We start from the raw sequence: 17,213 nt of genomic DNA, 5'->3' as shown, positions 1-17,213 counted from the left end.
TTAACAGAGAAAGTGAAAGAAACCATTTAGAACAATAGATTATTGTTCACACTATTTCAAATTAACGAAAATAAAAAAGATCAATTTTTTTTCAATTAACTGATGATTTAAAGAGACTTTTACGCACTTAAAGCTTGATAAAATTACTCTACTGTTCACTGTTCGAAAGCATTTTATACAAATATTCCACATTAGACAAAGATTTAGAAAACTATATGATGTTATTTTATAGGTCCAAACTTTATGTGGTAATTAACAGCCTAACTCTTCATAAAAACGTTTTAACATATTGTATCTGGGCTATATTATATGTAATAGTAATTATTTTCAGATGGAAACAATAACTATTAAATAACTACTTATAAAAAAGAAGAAGAAAATAGTATGTATCAAGACTAATAATACTTAAGGACGTAATAAGTAAGAGAAGAAAGACTTGGCTGCAATTTGCAATAATAAAATCCACGCTTTCCATAAAAATTATATATGACAATCTGCGAAATTATTAACCTCCCTTAAAATGTTCACACTTTTTTTCTGACATTTGGAGAGAGAGAGAGAGAGAGAGAGAGAGAGAGAGAAAGAGAGAGAAAGAGAGAGAGAGATGATAACAGCTGGATCTTGATCACACAGAATACTCTCTCACTCCTCCTCCACCTCTCTCATGTGTCCTCTCTCCTCGCTTGTTTTTAATTTTCTGAATGTTGCGGTCGCTTTGTTCGTCTTAGCAGCAGATTTTGAGGAGAGGCTTTTCTGCCTTATTTTAAGCCGCATGTCTTTGCGGTAACACGCAGTAAAAACCTGTGCGTAACTGCATCCACGCTTTCACTTACCTCTTCGGTCAACGCGGATGTCCAGCGTCAAAGTGAGGATATGTACCAGGGCATAATGACTTCCAACCACGGACCCCCTTCCTATGAGGCCGGATTTCTCCACAACGCCTCGGCGGGCACCTCTCCGGTTTACGTGCCCACCACCCGGGTCGTCACCCCCATGATTCCGGCGCTGCCTTACCTCCAGACGCCCGGTGCGTCGCAGCAGAGCAGCCCCGTGTCGAGCCACTCTGCCTGGGCGCAGGCGGGCGCCGACTCGGTGCCCACATACAACCACTCCCCGGTGTCTCCACGCTTCACCTTCTCCACCAGCCCGCCTCTGTCTTCCGGGGTGGCCACGGTGCGGGAGACGGCAGTTTCTTACACCAGCCCGCTGAACATCTCTGCCAACGGGAGGGAGCACTACGGCGCCAGGGGCCTCAGCGGGTCGTACCACAGCCCCTACCCGGCCTACATGAGCCCAAACGTGGGCGGAACGTGGCCTGCGCCCCCCTTCGACAGCCCGGTCCTCCACGGTCTCCAAACAGGAGCTCCACCATGCGCAACACGGCACCCAAACATAGGTGAGCACCACAAAGATAGGTCACAAATATTTTTGAAATATATATCAGCAGGAATCACGTTGAAAATCTTTCCACACAACCAGCTTCACCGTCACCAAAAAGAGAAAACACACAAATGACTTTGATGGAAAAAAAGAGAACTATGTATGATTAATTTACATGCTAGTGGGGTTTGACACTTATTGCAAATTAATTTTAAAGAATTAGCAGCGAGGCTGAAAACCTAACTTTTCTCCGGAGCAGTCTGCTGCGGGAGAAATCTTAAATTATTAGTCTGCAATACAGGATTATTATATGATGTCTCATCCTGTTAATATTGCTGTTATAGAAAAGGCCCAAATTTTTACAGGAAAACCTCTTTTATAGTAACAACAGGATTAAATTGGCGATTCCTAATTCGGACAGTTGTGAGAAATATTCCTATAAAAACGAATCCATTGGACTTTGCGTGTGAGTTGTGTTTTTAAAGGTTTATTTTGAGAGAGAAATAAAAAATCCCGCTGAGGGAAAATTAACGCCAAGGTGAAAATGAAACGAGATCTGTTGCCTTCTGTTTTTTATTTTATTTTATATATATATTACCCACCAGTCAAATTTAGCCTCATATGTAGCTTGATGTGGCCTAAAATTAAAAATGCACCAGCCTAAACTTCAATAAAGGCGAATGGAGTCGTTTTTTAAATGTCTCACTAAGTGATTTGATGAAATTAATAAGAAAAGATATACGTTACTTGGTAGCTGCTCTAAAAGGGACAAAATAGTTCATTTTTTACTTGTATTATATATATATTTTTTAATTAAATCAAACGAAAATGAAAGAGACAGAGTTACTGTGTGTATAAAAATATGCAAGGTGCAACCGACAGTGACTTGAGATGTATTATCAAGCCAGACTTACAGCTGTTTATTATATTAAATAATCAACACACAACAATTTGCATATATTATGAATCCATGAGATGGTTTCTTGGTGAGGCGGGAATTAATATTTAACAGAAATGATAAGGCAGTTTATGGGGGGGATTGTGATTTATGAGCTGTGTTTGACTGTGGCCTCTTGGATCAGATCTGATTTATTTGACATGAAGAGAGTCTCATTCATACAAGTTTATGAATAGTCTTGTTTTTATTTCGCAGCGAGGAGACGGTGTGTTCTTTTCTGATTGATAATGCAATACAAATATAACCTCGGCGGCCTCCGGCTAAAGCTAAAATCAGACCGGTGGGTCTCCTGCGCCTCTGTGCTGGATGTGAATTTGGCCTGTGGCTGCCGGGCTGCGGTGTACTCTGGACCATGAGGATGATAGAGGTTTCACAACACATTGGTTTTGCTTAGGTTGCCAGATTTTCAGTGACTGCCACATCCACATTGTGTAGTCTACATTACTAATCAGCCTTGTGCCTGTATGACCTGTGTTTCTCCTGTTATCTGCTATATCTGCTGCAGGGTGACGAGGGACCCAAAAGCCTTTTCATTCATCTCCTTTATGTACTTGAACGCGTTTCCTCTCAGTATCACACAGCCCAGAACTTAATCAGCTGGCCTGGGTCACAGTTATTTCAAGTTGACTAATAGCTAATTACTTCCTCATTTCTTAAATATCAGCCACTGCCTCTCGGTCAATAAACAGGCGACCTGTGTGGTGGTTATTTAGGTTTCCATCTATGAGACCAAATCCCTGAACGGTTTGATGAAGGAAGAACACACACACACATACACACACACACACACACACACACACACACACACACACACACACACACACACACACACACAAAGGCGTACAGACAGAATGTGAGATGATTGCATTGATCCAATCTGGCCTCTTCAGATCATTACAGCCGCCTCCAAAAGCTTCTTGATCATTTTTGTTTGCAGTTGTTTTCAGAGTCATTGTTTTGCAATCACACCAAATTAAATCACATTTTGCTGTTTGATTAAGTGGCAACGGTGATTCATTCGGTGAAACCCCATTGTTCTGCGGTTGAATAACAGAAGAAGTGAATCGTTGAACTGAAAGGAAAAGAGGACACTCGTCATATCCAGTATGCTCAGTGCTATTAGCCTAATTTTAGCAAAGAAATCAAATGTGTCATAAAAACGAGGTAGAACGTTTTAGTCAGAGCTTAAAGCAACACTTCAACTATTAACAAATGCATTTATTCTGAAAAAACTAGAAAGTTCCAGTTATTAAAACGTTCAGCTATTAGTATAATTTATATATTCACTGATACCTTAATATAATCACTGTGCTCAGATTTAATTAAGATGATTCAAAGGTACAATTTTCACAGTTTTAATTGTAAATTACCAATAGATAAAAGCCTTTATTTTAGTTTTTATCATTCATCTCTTAGCACTGCAATAAAAAATAAAATGGTTAAGACAAAAAAGACTTAGTTTGATGAGCAACAAGCTGGAAAGCAAAGTCAAAATTTTACTAATTAAAAAAAAATCTAAATATAAAGCATTTCCACATTTTTTTTTATTAGTTGAAATAATTTAATAGATTTCATATTTTTTTATTAGTATTAAATTATTATCACTTGCATTCATTTATTAGCAGCTTTGCACTCCTTCAGATGGATCTAGTTAATACAGCATTTACAAAGCACATATTTATTTATTTATACATTTTTGAATAACAGCATTCTTGTCAAGTGGACAAACTTAAAATTTCCATGAATAAATTTTACTTAATTACCTTTGTGCACAAAATTATTCTTGCTGTGCATTACAGGCGTCACAAGTAATGTAACGTTATTTCTTATGCCATCAAGTTGCATGCACCACATTAAGACAATTGTATTATGTGGAGTCTCTAAATGGCAAAAAAAAAACAAAAAACAAAACATGCAGACATAAACGGAATGAAAGTGAAATATTACTATAAATATTATGAGTAAAACAAAGCCCTTCATTAGCTCTTCCCCTGAGGTGACTGAAAAAAAACACCGCGTTGCAGAGACATGTCACATCCGAATGCTTTTTATATCTCTTTTCACCTTTGTCCTCCTAAAGTGTTTGTGTTTTCAAACCCCGATAAAGACACACACTGACATTTGCGAAAGTGAGGAAAAAAATAAACCCGCGTTCAGACAGACGCCGAAAGGGTTTTCCCTTTGTGTATTGTCTTGTGTTGCTGTCTTGTGTTGGCTACAACCGCCGCCGAGCTCAAGGTTAGCGCGCCCTGCCATCCCCGCTTGGCTCCCAGCCTTGAGGAGGCCTGTGCGCACGGGAGACGGAGCGTCTGGCGTGGCGATGGGGGAACGGACGCGGGCCAGATTTGTGCTATCAGAAGAAGAGTAATTAAGTGTGCGATTAAAAACACATTATGATGTCATTTAGGTATTCTCTGCTCAGATAAACGCTGCAAACTGTGCCGGTGGTACGTGAAGACGAGCTGTCTCATCCGCTCCACAGATGGGTGTCCCGTGTCTTGAGCGGCTAAGTGGGTTTTGGGACACGCTCTGTTATGTGCCACATGAGAGAGTGAGGATTAGATTTATCAGATGCTATCTGAGAGGGAGAAAGAGATGTGATAGACACGGAGTCGGTATTTGAATATGATCTATTCCATCTCTATTTCCAGCCGACTTTTATCTGGAGAGGAGCTGTGAGATAAGGAGGGATTCCAGGCTGCTGGTGCGTGGCCGCAGCCTGCGCCTCCTGCTGGTGTGTGAATGCCACAGCACAGAGTGTGACTGTGCAGCAAAATGTTAAATAACAGAGTGGAAAGTAGGCTGATTTCTCTAAGAATCATAGAACTGTTCCAACCAAGAGCTGATGATAAAGTAAGAGGGACACTTCCCTCAGAAAACTCAGTTTTTGTGTTGTCGTTTCTCTTCTCAGATTTGTTCGACGACTTCGCCGAGGGCCGGGAATGTGTGAACTGCGGGGCGATGTCGACCCCCCTCTGGAGGCGGGATGGCACTGGCCACTACCTGTGTAACGCCTGCGGACTGTACCACAAGATGAACGGCATCAACAGACCTCTCATCAAACCCCAGAGGCGGCTGGTGGGTGACGGCACGAAGAAACACTTTTCTTCTTTATCAAATGAAATGCGGTTTCCCCTCTCTTGCCCTTTCACCGATTGACTGATGCCTTTTATCTGCCTGCAGTCGGCCTCCAGGAGGGTGGGCCTGTCCTGCACCAACTGTCACACCACCACCACCACCTTGTGGCGACGAAACGCAGAGGGGGAGCCGGTCTGCAACGCCTGTGGGCTCTACATGAAGCTCCACGGGGTGAGATAAGAGTGTTCTGACAAATCCATCACAGCCCAGTCCTGATATTAACAAACGATATTTGAGAACCTCTGATTTAAGGCAGGGAGGACAAGGACCCCCAAAGTGACCTACTATATACTACTACTATACTACCTACTATATGTGTTCTATATTAAACTTGGGCTAGTGCTATTTATAAATATACATTATTATCATCATTTTGCACTTATTATTAAGCTATTCAAATAATACACAGGTTCAAATATTCAGAAACATACAGATATACAGTGATATAACTGTATATATAAATCCATTCATCCCTTTACTAAAATATGTTTGATTCATGTTCATTTGTGTTTATAGAAATTTAAATTTGTACAGAAAGATTGTCTAATCAACCAAAGAGTTTGCGACACCCCCTGCAGTACCTCCGCGCACCCCCCGTTGAAGGGTTAGGGTTAACCTCATACTGTAGATCACTTTTTCTTTTACTCACTTAGGTCCGATACTTTGGAATTCATATTTTCATTTAGCAAAAATAGACATCGTTAATTAATTTTCAGACTGAAGTCCTTTGTAATACACCAAGACTCATAATAGCCTCCTTTTATATGTATTATTTTATCGACACTTTTACTCCCAATTTTACCCAAATTATTTGAGTTACACTATCAACTTAACTTTGTTGTTAAGTTGATTTTTATTTTTTTTTATTTTATTGTATTTTATTTCTTTTCTTTTTCTTTCTAAGCCCAGTTTGTTTTGTTGCTTTTGTTTAATTTATTTCTTTTATTTTACCTCTCTAGCACTTTATGTACCTTTTTTAAACCTTTATCTATGTTGTACAAAGTGAAGTAAATGTAGATGTGACACATACACTGATGGCCCTTTCTTTGTTTGTCTTGGTGTCTCAACAGGTCCCTCGGCCTCTGGCTATGAAGAAAGAGGGCATCCAGACCCGCAAACGCAAACCCAAGAACCTCAACAAGTCCCAAACCGGTGAGCTTCACACACACACATACATGTGATTATATAGTGTATATCTGCAGGTATGGATATTACAAAAGCATTTCAAGTATGTGGAAAAATGTTGGCGAGACTTGGATGAATACGCTGATCAGGCAAAACATTATGACCAGTGTTGTAGAAGTAAATAACATGAGCATCTTGTGACAATTCAGTGTTCTGCTGGGAAACTTCTGCACCTGGTATTCATGTGGATAGTACTTAGACATGTACCACCCACCTAGACCAGACAAGGCACCCCCACCCCACAGCAATGACACTCCTTGATGGCAGCAGCCATATCCAGCAGGATGCAGGCTGACACACACAAAACAGTGTGGGTGTAATTCAGAAAACATGGAAAACGGCACAAGGTGTTGACCTGGCCTCTAAATTCACTAGATCCCAAACTGATCAAGTTGGGATGATCCACAGAGGACCCTCCACTCAACCCATAGGACCCAAAGACCCCCACTAGCAACATCCTGTGTCCAGAAACCACAGGACACCATCAAAAGGACCATGTCCATTCTCTGAAGAGTCACAACTGTTTTATAGGCACAAGGGAGACCTACACGATATTAGGCAGGTGGTCATAATGTTATGCTTGATCGGTGTGTTTTAGATCAATTATGTGGGAAAAAAACTAAAATTAAAATGAAAGAATGAATGAAAAATGAAAAAGAAACAAGCAAACTGCAATCCGACTTGAAACTAAATGTATGGTTAAAGTTAAAACAAATGGAAAACACACAACCGTCATAACTTTGGTTCACTGTCGGTACATTTAACCCCACAGGGACTCCAGGCAGTGAGGGGACTCCACTTACACCCAGCAGCACTCCCCGCGCCTCCACCAACACCAGCACCACCACCACAGAGGAGCCTCGCCAGATAAAGACAGAGCCAGAAAACCACAGCTTGTACACACACCACAGCGCGCACACGCAGGTGAGAGGCGCTTCGATCGAGGAATTCCACAGCGCATTCACACTCGCTGATTTATGAGAAGCCGTGGTTTGCGTTGACAGAAGAGCTAGACACTCATAAAGCGATCTGAAAGGGGTGATGACGCCTTTGTTTTACTTTGACGAGACGAATGCAGCTTCACCAGACTGAAGCAAAAGATTCCTGTGCTCATCACCCTTCTCCTGCGTCTCCAGATTTCAGCCCTACCTGCTTACATGACCGCTCAGGGAGGGGCCATCCCCATCAAGATGTCCCCCGGGGGCAACAGCGGGTCCTCTGGCTCCAAACCTGAGCCCTGGAACAACCTAATCCTGGCTTAGACGAGACCACGTCGCCCAACATCTCAGAAAAACTACCTACTGCTCTAAAACTCTCCCGAGAGACCAAGTTTCTACAGCGGACTGCTGCTCGGACGGTTCCACCGTTTCTTTCAGAGATCTGGGACGGAAACGTGGGAGCCACGACAGATAAGATGAGATCTGGACTGCGAGTGCACCCACGGCCACCAGGGACTGAATGACGTTCGCGTCCGAAGTAAGTCTGGAAATAAAAGGACGATTCCTGTCATTCTCTGCTACGACGGCGGCGCAGAGGCGTTAACTGTAACACGGTGACAAGTAACAGTTTTTATATCATACATGGTTTCATCATTGTAATCATTTGCATATGATTGTTGACATTTTGCCAAAGAAATGACACGTTTAGAAAATATATATGAAAAGGAGACTTCATATGAAGGGAAGTGTATTTAAAAGGTCAGTTCACATAAAAAATTAAATATACGTTTAATTTAAAGATACAGCAGCATCCACTTAACAACACATAAAAAAATAAAAGTTTTTTTTTGTGCTCTTAAAAACCTAGTTATATCCCTCCATGAGATATTTCTTTAATCCAGAGGAACTGGCACATCGTTGCTATTGAACGCTTCTGGTATAGTTTTTTATTAAAATTATTTCAGTCCCCTGATTGTTGCAAACTATTTGGGATTTAACCAATTTCGATTTATTTATAATTCAACCGTGATCCTATTTTTATTGCCAGCTGGAGTCACCATGGATGGAAAGCGACTCTTTCAGTGTTGTTGTGTTATTAAGGTGAGACATCACAGGTCAGTAAGGGAAAAATATAACAATTCAACACCCCCTGTTGAATAATTATATTATTATTACATTATTATCTCAAGACAAATAAGTTTGAGGTATTTTCTGGTTCAAATATGTGCTAATTTGCAAACATTAACTTAACAGAAATATGAACATTGGATTTTTTAAAATGATTATTTTCATATTTTTTTATCACTCTACCAGTGTCACAAAACTGTCAGGAGCTGAAATACTGAAATAGACATTTATGGTAGGAGTATAAAGTTTTTAGCCAAATTAAGCTTAAATTCAGGCATAAAAAATAGCTACTTGAGACTAATAGAGATCAGCTGATGATTTACATTCCTGTATAATTCTATGTATTGCAACTCTTGACATTTAATGTTTAAATATCTAAACGAGGTATTATCCTATGGACAAACTGCATTAAAATAAACACCGCCTGCATTCTGCATGCTCTCTTTACCATTACTCCGATAGAAGTCATGTCACTGATGTAGAATCGCCCAAAATCTCACAAACTGACCTGGTGTCTCTCCTTAATTTCATCTGCATTTTTCCTGCTGCGACAAAGGGGGAAAAAAAAAAAAAAAGTATTAATTTTACAGCGAATCTTATTCTAAAAATTAACCATAAACATTAATAGTAAACTCTCTGCAACAAGACACACGTGACCCCTCTACACAGAAAGGTGAACACAATCTTCTGGTTGCTGCAGCGACAGCGGCTCCCCGTTGTCTCTGGATCCGTTTAACTGTTTGCATTTAGATTTCATATCATGCATGAAAACATACGTGTCAGTATTTCAATCTCTTACATTGTATAACACATGATAAACTACCTACGCAGCACGAGTGTTGCGCTTGACGAATGTGACGTGGATGGAGTTTGGCGCCCTCTGCTGACACAAGCGCGTGCTGCTGACATACATCCACTAGACTTATTTTAAAGAAAAAAAAAACATTAAAAAAAAATCCTTCTAGTATTTATTATTAAAGCCCCGACTCCCAACAACATTATCATGTAATTTTCATCTATTGTGTGAGGGCTGTTTGTTAAGCTGTACAGTATGGTAGCAATGTAAATGTGGAAAACCGCCACGTGTAATTACAAAAACACCAACAACTATACGAGCTTATATGTAAAAAGTCCACTCCAGTATAATTGTGATGTATTGCAGGTAAAGACTAATAAAGACATTCTGTCGTAATGTGAATAATATATAATGGTGGTGTCTTTCAGTTTCTTTCAAACACAGGACAAAACATCAAAACACGTCTTACACAGACTGTCTTTGTGTCACTGTGTTTTTTCATCTTTTTCTGGGAACTGCACCTTCCCAATTTGCAGATACTCCTCAGTGAACTCGTGAATATCACTGATAAACAGCCGGACGGTGCACTGGTTGAAGTCTTCGTTCAGTTTCTCCCTGACGAACTCTGCATACTTGTCCTGCACCATCTCCGTCCAGCACTGCTGGAACGTGAGCCTGATCTGATCCTGGTCTCCGTCGCACGCTCGCGAGCCGAGGGTGCGTGCGAACGCCCGTCCGCTTTCCAAATGTTCCTCGTAGTTTTCGGGTTTTCCCGAAAGCAGAACCTCCGCGGCCTCGATGGCGGCGCTCACTTCCTGCGTCAGGGCCTCTTTCTCGTCCTCAGGCCTGCTTTCGAAAGCGGTGTGCACACGTTTGAAGTGGCTCTTCCAGTCCTGCTTCTGCACACTGAAAGGGACGTCTCCCTGTCTCAAGAGACGCTTAGCAGCGCAAAACACGGTTTCACACAAAGTATTAAAATCAGTGCTCTCTTCAGCTGCTTTGACATAGCTCTCGTAGTCCAGGCTTTTACTAATACACAGCAACTGTGTGTAGTTCACATCCCTGAAAAGTGTTTCTTTGCTTCCTTTGAAGCCCCAAGATCTCGCATAACCAATGTGAGTCGTAGCTCCAAACACTCTCCACCACTCATGAGCCTTGTGAACCAGGTTGAGCATGCACGGGTGCGTGTTCCTCGCCAAACACGGGCTGTTCATGGTGAAAACGTACACCTTGCAGACCCCACCGGCACCTCCAGCCTCCAGGAGCTCCTGAGTTTGCCTAATGATGACGTCCTCGCTGTGCTCTCCGCTGTTGTAGTTAGGATAATAAGGCCCGTACATGATGACCTCCTCCGGTTTCTCGATGACCGCCCACGAGTGCTGCCTGTCGTCTTCGCCGCACTCGTCGCTGATGTCCCGGTGGAAGCCCAGGAACTTGTCGTTCGCCGAGTCGCTGAGGAGGAAGTCGTCGGGGCCTGCGTTGAGTTTGAGATGCTCTAAGACTTTCTTCACGGCGCGCTGTGTGTCAGCCCAGGACGACGTCTGCACGCAGAGGCTCGTGAAGTCGTTCGGGTGTCTGGTCTCCCCGTTTGGAAATGCTCCACGTGTGCAGGCATGACCGCAGCTTCTCCTGCGATGCAGAAATATCCCATGTGAACAACGTCTGCCTACCAGTGAGAACTTAAGTACAAACACATTAATCTGGATGAGATCAATAAATAATTGGACTCTTGTTGCCACTATGAGGTGGATTTTCTTACTATTTAACATTTAGTATTAAAAACTGTTAAATCTTTAAACTATTTGTGAGAAAGCTAAGCATATTTATCAAAGTGTGATGACAAAAAGTTTTGTCAAGTCATCCATTGCATCGTTACTTTCAGTGTCACATTTCAAAGGGGCTGTCACTTCCTTCATGTGCTCGGTGCTCATTTCAGTTCCAGTCCAGGCCTGCACCTTGTTACTTGTCAGATGGTCTATGATTTTTTTTTTTTATCAGCCTTCAGCTATTCAGCGAGTTAAAAAAAAAATGTCATTCAACTGAACCCTTACAAACAAGTTCAAAATTAATGAAACGTGAGAGAACAGACTGATCAAAAATGCACAAATACCATCTTACACCTAATAAAACGTTTATTGTTTTTTTTAAAAAAGATCTATTTGAAGATGAGCTTGTTTCACTGTTTCATTAATTGCACAAAAGTGTTGAGAATAAATGAGTTTTGTTGTATGCCTTGACGAGGTCGTTGGAAATGGCACTGAAGACTGTTGAAATAAGGTTTACTGATACCAGGAGAAATGGTAACAGTTGCTCATGCATTCGGAGCCAGAACCGTTCTGACGAGCCACTCATAAAAGGAGGTATGTAAGATGTTAAATTGGGTGGGAGGTCAATACCCCTGTTGGCCTGAAACAATCCAGATATATAACTACATCTTTTTTATTTCAGGTACAATTTCACACCATGCCATGTTTCACTATCGTTTGTTTTACAGACTAAATAATAGTCCAATCCATGCAAATATAACTCACATCAGGAGGAATTTTCAATTGGATCTAGAGCTCTAGTGTAACATTTTGTCTCCCTGAAACAACAAAGCATTACCCTGCCACCTCCATGCTCAATCACTGGTATGATGCTCTTTTTGAACCATTATGTGTTTGGTTTACACCAGATGTAACAAGACCCCGTCTCTCAACCCATCCGCAGAATAATCCCTCTTGTTCAGTCTCAGTAGCTGGTTTCCACCTTGCCACTCTCCAATGGAAGCCAAAGCCTCTAGGGTGTACACTTTCACTGTCTCATGAATGCTTCCGATAATAGTTGTGATTTGTTTGGAGGCGTTCCAAGCGAAATGTGAAGCAAAATGTATTGCACGGAGAAGCGGTGAGAGCTGTGTGCGCTCTTGTTTTCCGTGGGCCTTTTGTGATTTCCTGGCTCAGCTTTGCTCTTGGAGGAATCTTGCCAGCTTCACCCTAATATTTAAAATAATAGTACATTGGCAGTAGTCCTCCTGTGATCAGTTTAGCATCCAGTCTGGTAAGTTTTTATGATTTGTTATCTTAAGGAGTTTTCCACAGAATTCTTGCGTCTTTCTAAGTAACCATAACCTGAGATTGCCCATATTGCCTAAAAACACGCAATTAACATTTGAAACTTACTCGAGCCAAGTGTGTTGTGTAGCTGCGTTGTGTGGTCTGCCCAGCACAGTTGCGACGCTGTCCAGACATTTCTTCGTAGGAGGCTGTTGTTCATAACCATCCAGCTGATGCCGTTTATGGCAAAACCTGAAAGAAAAAACCAAGACGATTTACTGAAGTCATGCCGTCGCCCAGAAGACATCTCAGGAATGGACGTGGCTGAAGGTTTAAAAGAATTTATTAGCCTGCGCAAGAAAAAACAGGCACAGTTGGACATATATAAGTAAAACTGACTTTACTCACATGTGAGAATCCATTCAGTCTCCTCTAAGCTACAATACCCCCACTGCTTTGTCGTGGCCTTCGCAAACACAGGCGACAAGACCTCCTGGATTCGCAGGGCGTTTAATGAGATGCTTCCTTGAGAGTTTGAGACTCTCTGCACTGAGCTCCTCCTCTCCACAATGCTAGAGGCCATGCACAGCCCATAACCAAGCGTCAGTGCATGTGCGTGCCATCGATTGTATTATGTGACATGAAAGTCGCAGTGAGCATTTAAGACTTATGTTGAGATTGGCTGCAGTTCAGAACTGTTGCCCTCAAGGAAAATACACTACTGTGTGACCAGGTGTGGTGATAGCAACAGTAAATTAAACTAAATATCAACCTAGGAAGTTTCTGAAAATAGGTTCGTTCTTTTCCACAACCACCCAGTTGGATAAGGTCTCTATACGTGCAAACATCAGTTTGTCATGTGAATGTGAAAGCGATTCTCTGCTTTGTTCTCTGTCCAAAAGAGTAACACGCCAGACGAGATCTTTGGTTTTATAGCTTTATGACACTTTGGAGTTTCGGATTTCTTATTTTGTTTTTTTTGCATGTTTGCCCTAAAGCGACGCTCATAGCAGGCAGACAGGAATAGTAGGAAAGTGAGCTCACCTGACCGCTACTGGTTTTCACCTTTACAACTTTGCTGGAAAAAAATGCCTTTGTAAAAAAAAAAAAAAAAAAAAATGAAAACAAATGTGACAGAGAGCAGGCGCAAGAAAGCCAGGGAAAGAGGGGGAGAGAGGGACAAAGGCTCCTTTTTGTTTTTCTTGAACTGCACTGATAAGACTGGTACGCACAGAGCTGCCAGGCTCAAGCTTTTTCTGCTTCCCTTAAACCAACATTTTTCAGGCCAATGACCCGTAAACTGATGAAGAGACTGAGACCCCCCCCTACCTATTATGCACTCACTTGCCACTTCATTAGGTACACCTGTTCAATTGCTTGTTAACACAAATAACTAATCAGCCAATCACATGACTGCAATTCAATGCATTTAGGCATGTAGAGATGATCAAGACAAGTTGCTTAAGTTCAAACCGAGCAGCAGAATGGCAAAGAAAGGAGATTTAGGTGACTTTGAACGTGGTATGGTTGTTGGTGGTCTGGGTATTTCAGAAACTGCTGATCTACTGGGATTTTCACACACAACCATCTCGTTTACAGAGAATGGTCTGAAAAAGAGAAAATATCCAGTGAGCAGCAGTTGTGTGGACAAAAACATCCTGTTGATATGAGAGGTCAGATGAAAATGGTCAGACTGGTTGGAGATGATAGAAAGTCAACAGTAACCCAAATAACCACTCGTTAAAACCAAGGAATGCAGAATACCATCTCTGAACGTACAACACATTCCAGCCTTGAAGAAGATGAGCTACAGCAGCAGAAGACCACACCATGTACCACTCCTGTCAGCTAAGAACAGGAAACTGAGACTACAGTTCACACAGGTTCACCAACACTGGACAATAGAAGATTGGAAAAACGCTGCCTGGTCTGACGAGTCTCTATTTCAGCTGCGACATTCAGATGGCAGGGTCAGAATTTGGTGTAAACAACATGAAAGCATGGATCCATCCTGCCTTGTATCAACGGTTCAGGCTGGTGGTGCAGGTGTAATGATGTGGGGGATATTTTATTGGCACCTTAACACAAACTGAGCATGGTATAAATGCCACAGCCTACCTGAGTATTGTTGCTGACCATGTCCATCCCTTTATGACCACAGTGGACCATCTTCTGACGGCTACTTCCAGCATGATAATGCTCCATGTCATAAAGCTCATATCATCTCAAACTGGTTTCTTGAACATGACAATGAGTTCACTGTACTCCAATGGCCTCCACAGTCACCAGATCTCAGTCCAATAGAGGAACCTTTGGGATGTGGTGAAACAGGAGATTCACATCATAGATGTGCAGCCAACAAATCTGCAACTTCGTGATGTTATCATGTCAATATGAACCAAAATCTCTGAGGAATGTCATGCCACTAAGAATAAAGGCAGTTCTGAAGACAAAAGGAGGTCCAACCTTTTACTAGCAAGGTGTACCTAATAAGGTGGACGGTGAGTGTATGTGTTCTATGTTAAACTCGGCCTAGTGCTATTTATAAACACCAACAAATGTACATCGCTTTACTAAAATATCTTGGATTCATGCTGATGTGTATTTAAATAAGGTTAAATTTGTGAGAGAATTATTATTATTATTATAATTTCTAATCAACCAAACATATTGCGACCCCCCTGCCTCTGTGGACCCCCTAGGGGTCACGGCCCTCTATTGAAGATCTATTCCAATAAACTTTAGAGCAATTTACCTTAATCTAGGTACATCTTTAAAACCCAAAACATGATATTTGTGACCTTCATGTACAGTCACCTCATGGTTATTACACATCCTGCCCCGTGTTAATGGTTGTGCAGTGGCAGGACGTCCACATATTATAGTTCTGTGACATTGTGAAATCAACATGAGTAAAATAGGAGTTGGAGGATTGTCTGTCAAGTTCGGCGTACCTGTGTCTGGTTGTTTTTCTGTCGTGCCCAGCAGAGTGTAGGACCTGGAACAGGTGAAGTTCAGGGTGTGATGTGCATAAGTCCTGGATGAAGGGCAGGTTGGCACCAAGGATCTTTTTGGCAGTCCCGACAGCCTGTTGCAGTCTGTTCTTGCAGTGTTTGGTGACTGATCCAATTCAGATGGTGATGGAAACACAGAGAACAAACTGGATTATTGTCATTATCTTTGTAACTGATCCATACGGTTTTGTGTCATCACACAAAGTGCTGCTCAAAAAGCTTTTCACCCTTTTACATTTCTTCAAATAAATGATTTTTCAAGTTCTGAAAGTAGACAAAGAGAACCCAGGCAAACAAATATTAATGCACTGGCTTTATACAGCCCCGTATTATAGACACTCGAAGCGCTTTACAGTTGTATGAATTATTCATTCACTCACACAGTCACACCCTGGTGGTGGTAAGCTACCTCATTAGTCACAGCGGCCCTGGGGCAGACTGACGGAGACGTGACTGTGTGGCTAAAGGAGTTCACTCGGAGCAAGATGGGTCAAGTGTCAACAACGGACTTTGGACAGGGTGGAATCCAACCACTGACCTTTCGGTTACTGGACGTCGGCTCTGCCTCCTGAGCTAGAAATACCTGAATACCTAAATTTGTTAAATAAAACAAGGAATGAAGTCCCATTTCAGTGGTAGGAAGCACTACTGAGCATATGGTCTATAATTTCTCCTTGACACACTTATTCCTTACTTACTGCACATACTTTTGTGCCTCACCGATATGTAATACTGGCTAAGTTTCTTGACTAAACAAATACACATAAGTATAATATTTCCGTCTCATTTGTTGGATGTCTCTTCGTCTACTTTCAGGAAATCTGATGATGTGAATGACTGGATTCATTTTTATGTTGAAATACAGAATATTCTGAAGAGTCATGTTGTAGTGAAATACCCCTAGGTTGGAGTATTTCATATATCCATATGGTAGACTGCACATAAAGAGGTGACAGTGGAGAGAAAACCGGGAGCTAAGAATACTCTCTATACTTGGATTGTGGAACTTTATGTCCTCTATTGACCTGTCGATGGGAGACTTGGCAATGAAGCAGCTCAGCAAAGCTCAGACACAACAAGATTTACTCCACATGTAGTTGAGACCTACTGCAACCTTATTTGACTCTCAAATGAAATGCATATTGAACAAGAAATTTTTCATTCCATCTTTCTTGTCCTTAATTCTTGATGATTTTCTTAACTGTCTTATGAACATATGATTTTTGCTGAGGTATATCTACCTTTTTTTTCTTATTGCTATGCCCTGTGTAAGTAAGTTTGTTGATTTAGAAATTGACCAGTACTGACATAAACTATTCATACAATTTGATTAAAATAAACCCAACAACAACGGATATAGTCGTTATTTAACTTCAAAATGTTTTCCACTGACAATAATATAGGTAAGGAGTTTTCATTTCTCTATATTTCAGACTAAAATTTGATATAAATTGCTCTAGAAGACGGCAGGTATCGGTCTTTGCTGGGGTTATGGTAATTATATTGAACAAGTATGTTTTACTTTGGCCTAACTGGCGGACCAATCAGAAGCCGCGGTCAGCTGACAGCCTGTTTGGGCGGGGCATCACACCAGACGCTCTGGCCGCTGATTGGACGCTGCGCTCTAAGCCCATGATGCGC

The 17,213-nt window shown here is 41.6% G+C and overlaps 2 protein-coding genes across 2 annotated transcripts; one reads left to right on the top strand and one right to left on the bottom strand.

The window, feature by feature from the left end:
• Positions 1 to 639: 639 nt before the first annotated feature.
• gata4 (GATA binding protein 4) lies at positions 640 to 9,932 on the top strand. Its single transcript, XM_047574321.1, has 6 exons — positions 640 to 1,396; positions 5,250 to 5,416; positions 5,522 to 5,647; positions 6,547 to 6,628; positions 7,434 to 7,585; positions 7,798 to 9,932. Exons 1-6 carry the CDS (start codon positions 874 to 876, stop codon positions 7,921 to 7,923), a joined length of 1,176 nt encoding a protein of 391 aa, XP_047430277.1. The 5' UTR covers positions 640 to 873; the 3' UTR covers positions 7,924 to 9,932.
• On the bottom strand, positions 8,364 to 17,206 carry LOC124999458. The gene is made up of 4 exons (XM_047574374.1): positions 17,164 to 17,206; positions 15,513 to 15,678; positions 12,685 to 12,810; positions 8,364 to 11,152 (listed from the first exon to the last, which is right to left on the bottom strand). The coding sequence occupies exons 1-4, from the start codon at positions 17,204 to 17,206 to the stop codon at positions 10,009 to 10,011; spliced, it is 1,479 nt and encodes a 492-aa protein (XP_047430330.1). The 3' UTR covers positions 8,364 to 10,008.
• Between the last annotated feature and the right edge of the window lie 7 nt (positions 17,207 to 17,213).

Source organism: Mugil cephalus, chromosome 21, assembly GCF_022458985.1.
Source record: "Mugil cephalus isolate CIBA_MC_2020 chromosome 21, CIBA_Mcephalus_1.1, whole genome shotgun sequence".
Classification (NCBI taxonomy): Eukaryota; Metazoa; Chordata; class Actinopteri; order Mugiliformes; family Mugilidae; genus Mugil; species Mugil cephalus.
Note: the sequence above shows the minus strand (reverse complement) of the source record. Positions and strands in the feature narration are given on the sequence as shown.

Coding starts and splice junctions, on each gene's coding strand:
- LOC124999458 (XM_047574374.1), bottom strand. CDS start 17,206: ATGGGCTTAGAGCGCAGCGTCCAATCAGCGGCCAGAGCGTCTG. Junction 12,811..15,512: donor AGAAAAACAACCAGACACAG/GTACGCCGAACT, acceptor TTTTTCTTTCAG/GTTTTGCCATAAACGGCATC. Junction 11,153..12,684: donor ACACAACACACTTGGCTCGA/GTAAGTTTCAAA, acceptor TCTGCATCGCAG/GAGAAGCTGCGGTCATGCCT.
- gata4 (XM_047574321.1), top strand. CDS start 874: ATGTACCAGGGCATAATGACTTCCAACCACGGACCCCCTTCCTATGAG. Junction 1,397..5,249: donor AACACGGCACCCAAACATAG/GTGAGCACCACA, acceptor TTCTCTTCTCAG/ATTTGTTCGACGACTTCGCC. Junction 5,648..6,546: donor TCTACATGAAGCTCCACGGG/GTGAGATAAGAG, acceptor GTGTCTCAACAG/GTCCCTCGGCCTCTGGCTAT.